The 6,000-nt window shown below is 35.8% G+C and overlaps 1 protein-coding gene across 3 annotated transcripts in view; it reads right to left on the reverse strand.

The window, feature by feature from the left end:
• LOC117432718 (TOX high mobility group box family member 2-like) overlaps nt 1-5,278 on the reverse strand; it is a 95,256-nt gene extending 89,978 nt beyond the window's left edge. For 2 of the 3 annotated variants that reach the window (XM_059003891.1, XM_059003889.1), the window contains exon 1: nt 4,606-5,277. In XM_059003891.1, coding sequence (XP_058859874.1) covers nt 4,606-4,704 — 99 coding nt within the window. In that variant the 5' untranslated portion in view covers nt 4,705-5,277. Of the gene's footprint in view, nt 1-4,605 lie in introns of all 3 variants that reach the window. The other variant, XM_059003890.1, reaches the window with a different exon arrangement.
• Between the last annotated feature and the right edge of the window lie 722 nt (nt 5,279-6,000).

The raw sequence follows: 6,000 nt of genomic DNA on the forward strand, positions 1-6,000 counted from the left end.
TGTGTGCTCACATTAGGTGCTCTTTGTCAAACTCTTGATGGTATTCTACAGTATCACATCTATCTATATGCATACATATACATATACATTATATATTTATTTATTATGTAAAACTTGTCTGTCATTTTTTGTTTGTTTGTTTGTTGATTACAATGTATTTTAACTTTAAAAACAATAGCAAGGGAATTCTTAAAAAGGAAAAAAAAGCCAAGATACTTATATAAATATTGCAGTTGGACTGAAACATTTGTCTCCCTTAACATTTAAACATTTATATTCCCTTCAACACATCCTCTGCCCACCCACGCTGTTTTGAATATCACAGTAATTATGGGTTTGAATTCATGAAAAAACCACAGTGCACTGGTGTAAGAAAGCACATTTGAATGCATTCTATTTGAAAACAATTTTACAAAAAGGACAATTGCAATTCTTCAACAAACAGCCGTTTGAGTGGAAGCATAGTAAATTGCTACATTACACATTTAACAGACGTGTAATGCAGCTTTTTAAAGCTATCAAGTTTTTTATTCAAGTGTTTATAAGAAAAGCCTTCCCTTTAAAATGGATGTATTAAATACCATGTTGAAATGCTAAACCGCAACCTAATACTTCTTAAATGACTACAGTATTGAGCCGCCTCAGTCAAGGTATTCATTTAAATGTAATTTTCATTTATAAATCAGTCATAATCTTTGGTGCTAGGAAATAGTATAATGTATACAGAATAATAAAAAAACTGTCATATATGACTTATAAATCACAACATACGGCACATTTAAATAGTTACGGGGACTGTGCTGAGTATTGTCCTTTACTGAGCGTTATGTTTTATAGGTGGTTACAGTTCAATGCATTGTTATAAAAAGCTGATGCCACCCAAAACTAGGAATTCTTCAAATAATTGCATCTTTTACTACAGTCATTTCTTTGCAGTAAAAGCAAACCAGCTGCTGGGAACCTTCTGCACTGATCCAACTATCAATCAGAAGTTTCAGAACTGATATTTATTTGTGTTGTTGCTTTGCAAGTACCATGGGTGTTTGACAGTCTATATATTATTTTATTATTATTATTATTTATTTCTTAGCAGACGCCCTTATCCAGGGCGACTTACAATTGTTACAAGATATCACATTATACATTATTTCACATTATACAGATATCACATTATTTTTACATACAATTACCCATTTATACAGTTGGGTTTTTACTGGAGCAATCTAGGTAAAGTACCTTGCTCAAGGGTACAACAGCAGTGTCCCCCACTGGGGATTGAACCCACAACCCTCCGGTCAAGAGTCCAGAGCCCTAACCACTACTCCATATTTGAAAGTCCCAAAACCAGTTGCATCAAATATCCTAACTATTTTACTTCTTATAAGAGTTACAAACTGTACCTATAAATAAAGCATAAGTTAAGTTTCTTATAGTGCGGTATAGATAAATATGTATACATGTTAAGGGAAATGTAAAGGATTACCTTCAAATTACTAGGCCTTTCAGATCAATGGCAATATTTTACTTGGCTTAAAAGAAAAAATAAATAAATAACACATTTTAAAAAAAAGTTTAAGCATTTCTGTAACGTCTTCAGTTTGAAATGGATAACATATCAGAGACTATCCAAATTAAATGCAACGTGCAGTATTCATTTTTAATTGAAACATCATAGAATCATTACTGTTTGAATATTATGGAGCTGTTCAGTGTAACTGATCAATAATTATTACATGATTATGCAATCTATTATTCTCGAGCACATTCATATAAAATGCAGACTGCATATGCATAGAGCAATATAAATGACACAATTGGCAGATTAACCAAAAACCCTGTCATTAAATGCATTTAATGAACAAGAAACTTGACAATTATACAGTACTTAATAAATCTATTCTGGGTTTTGAGTCTATAAAACATGCAGTAAGCACTTTATGAAAACTGCATTTCTAAATGAAATCCTTTTTCTTATATCTCTGATATTTGACTGCACTGTATGGATCCTTTTGGGATTATAATAAACCTATCGTAATCTTGATAGGAAAATATATACAACACACACACACACATGTTATGAAAAACGGACTGGATTTTTGTAATGGTAAACTTCTAATGACACAGAAAATTGTAGTTGCCATTTGTAAATGGTAATTTGGCAGCAACTAAGTTACATGGTAAACGCTTTTGAACTTCCAGTCTTTTAACCCAATTACTGACCTTACCCATGTACAGACCTTTAATTAATTCACAATTGTCAATCTCAATTGGAATTAATTCAATGTTAATTTGAAGTATTACTGCAAGTTCTCCTTACAGGATTACCCCAATTTGCACAGTAAAACTAACCCTTATTAAACGAGAACAAGCAGGAATGCTGTAGAAAGAAAAAATGCTTTTAATTTCATGAAAACATAAAGCAATAGTGATTTCGCCCTGGCACTAGCATATGGGACGTCATTAGTACCATGTTTAGTATATAACAATGTATTTAATACAGCACTATATTGAAGAATAGCTTATCATTTATTTAAATTGCATTTGCTATTTTGACAGTGCATAACATGAAAACAGGTTGCTAGGTACAGTGCATATAGTAACAAAGTCATCAATACTGAACACATTCCCACTGGAATCCAATCCAATTTACAGAGAGAGAACTCTAGCAGAAGCATGCCGTAGAGAAATCTAGGTTCCAGTATGTCGCTTTCATTTCGTTTACACAATAGAGATAACACAGACGGGTGTTTTTTTTCTTTCATTTTTTTTTTTTTTTTTTTTTTTTACTTTTTAGCGATATTGGTGGAGGGCAGGTTTCACGAACCCAGCAGACACACGGCACCTGCCAAGTTCTGCGGGGCATGGACGAATCTGAGATCGCTAACGGCACAACATAACGCCACCAAAATCAAACAAACCAAAAAAACATAGTGTTACCCTGCAGCTTACTCTAGTCTGGACTGTTACCAATAACTAAATAGAGAGGGCGATAGGCAGCCTACGACACTAAACACTGCTTCTGTCACACAAGTAGATTCAGGCAGGTGCTCTGTACAGTACCCCGCGCGCTGTTGCTTAGACCAGAATGCAAAAGCCCCATAAACCCAGTTGTCTATCCTATCCTGCACCTACGCACTTCACCAATAACACAAATACAAATTGGGTTGTTGTGTTATAAGTTGTAAAACAATTATTATTTGCATTACCGTGCATATGGTATAGTGCATATACAAATTAATTACGTAGTTGAAATAACATCAACAGCTTTTCCTTTGTGTATCACTCAATGCTAGACGAACAATATGCTAACAGTTAAACATGTCAATAATACTGCAACCAATGTAGTTATTCTGTACCTATATTAAAATCACTTGAGGATATTTACTTGTATTGGTTATCCGTATACATATGGGCATTTTCATTATACCCGCAAGATACAAAAGGAAGGATTAGGGAAGGGATGAAGTCCTTCATGATCATTACTGTCTGTCTTTGAATCTCTCTTAATCATTGTTGAGAAAGCAACAGATCTGATCATGTTAAAAAGCCACAGTGCTGGATTCCGAACTTACAGCTTGATGCTGAAAAAAAAGAACTGGTGTTTTAGCTAAAATGTGCTAACTGTCTTAAAAATTGAAAACACGCTGATGATCACAATGCAAGTTTGAAATACAACGAGCATGGGTTTCTTCCAACGAATCCACTACTTCAATATGCTAATGCTGGGGGGAAAAGAAAAGAAAAAACAAATGGGAACCGTTTTTCTGTATGAAGCGAGTGGAATTGTTAGGGAAATCAATAGAAATGCCTCTTTGACTGAGTTAGCGCGTCTCCAAATAGTAACGCTGACCTACATTGCTCTGCGTAGTCTTTTTAAAATTATTATTTATGTGTTTATTTATTTTAATTTGTAATTTTATTATGAACTAGACATGTATTAAATAAACAATACCGGTACTTTGAAGTTTTTCATCAACGCCCCCCTCCCCCCCCGTAAATATACTGTAAGCTGTTCTTTTTCAAACATATCATATTCTAATTTGTATTTCATTACAAGCAACCCGTAGTGGACACTCTATTATTTATGATGGTTTCAAAATAGCAACTGCATGCACGTGAGAATGACTTTGTTTGTGAGAGCTGCCCTTTCTTCTCCTCATTGCAAGACTTTTTTTTTTTTTTTTTTTTACAAGCAGGGAACTATTCAGTTTGCATTTATACAATTATGTTCCACCTACAAAGTGATCCTCGTTTTGGAGGTGGTTACAACTTAGCAGGGGTTGCTGTTGAGCTATTGGTTGTGCCCTTTTGATTTGAGAAATTCCGCGGAGATGTAACAAAGTTTAGGAATTCTAGTACGACTAATTTCAGAAGAAGCACACCAGTCTCTGTAGGGTATGAGTTAGTGTTGTTGCTTAGGGTTCCGACATACTTAATACAGACAGTACTAATTTACATATTTTTAAACTACATTGCTTGAAAAAAAGGGCTACATTTCCCTCCCAACAAATACAATACAAATATGACATACAGCCAGAGGGGATGAGACAGTGACATATAACGAGACTAAGCAATTCAAACACAAAAGCATTATTTTCCAATTACCTTATTGCAGTGGTAATAGTCCAAAGAGCTCAGGCAAGTTGGATCGGTTGGTAACGAACCCACGCTAGCAGGGGTTGCTGGATAAAATCTTACGTCCATTTCAGAGTCCGCAAGACTGACGGCATGAAAGCAGTTTCAGTGTCTGTGACTCTCTCTCTCTCTCTCTCTCTCTCTCTCTCTCTCTCTCTCTCTCTCTCTCTCTCTCTCTCTCTCTCTCTCTCTCTATTGTTTAGCCGAACAAAAAAGAAACAGAGTAAGAGAAAGAAAAAAAAGGGGTTGAGTCTGTCAGTACACCCTTTCCTCGCATCCGTTCGCGGTCTAACTTCAACACCAACGAGCAGCAGAGTGATGCTCTGGGTGCTTTATAATTGTATATATTTCTGTTTTATTTCTACTGCTAGTTCTGTTAACAAAGGAGGTATGCTGTAGAAAAAAAGTACTCCCGTCTTTCAAAAGCGCCTTAACAAAGTAGCAATAACCAAACGTGTAGTTGAGGTAGTTCCACGTACTGCACAGTGCAGTAAAATGCTGCTTCTGAGGTTATTGCTTTTTTAAAAAAATCACCTTTGTCTGTATTTCTATTTTCCCGCTGCGTACACTCTCCCTCTCAGCTTTGTCATAAGTGTTTATCCATGCGTTCAGTTTAGGGGAGTGTATAGATGTGCTGTTTCTCTCCATGCTAAATGCCATGCGACCTCTGCCGATAATAGAAGGAATATGGGGAACAGGGGGGAGGGGAGCTGCCTTGACAGCAGCTCCAGTTTCTGTTATTATGAGATTCAGATTAGCAGCGGCCAATGCTGTAGTGTATATACAGCTGCGTATAATAAACCACGGTCAGCTTTGTGTATTTAGAGAGCCTTTAGGCTGATAGTTTAATTACTATATGGGGTTGTTAGCTTTGCAAGCCCCTTTCCTTTACCCCCACACACTGCCTAACCCTTTCTGGTAGAGTGAGTGACTGGAAAAGGGAAACTATTGTTCATTGCTATCACCAGGTTGGTTTGGGACAAAGGCCTATGTATTAATTTGGTTGTAATGTAAGAATTTGTCCATTTTGTTCATTTTCGCACAGCCCTGTACACAAAGAAACTGAATACACTGAATACAATTGTAAGAAATAAAGGAGAATTCAACTATAAATTATTGGAGATGTTTTATAAACTATGTATTTAACCATGTAGAACTAACCTGAAGCACCGAAGGAACTGCACTTGTATATGAGAAATACAGTCAGCACTCACATATCTGACCCTATAAAATTTTTACTTCAGTGACGGTTAAACGAATGTGACGCATATCTGATTATTTCATCTGATTTGAAATAATCGTTCATGAAAGATCTGATTCAGCAGGGTCAAGGTAGGATATTTACAGCAGTCTGTCGAATGTTTA

Source organism: Acipenser ruthenus, chromosome 29 (assembly GCF_902713425.1).
Source record: "Acipenser ruthenus chromosome 29, fAciRut3.2 maternal haplotype, whole genome shotgun sequence".
Taxonomy (NCBI): Eukaryota; Metazoa; Chordata; class Actinopteri; order Acipenseriformes; family Acipenseridae; genus Acipenser; species Acipenser ruthenus.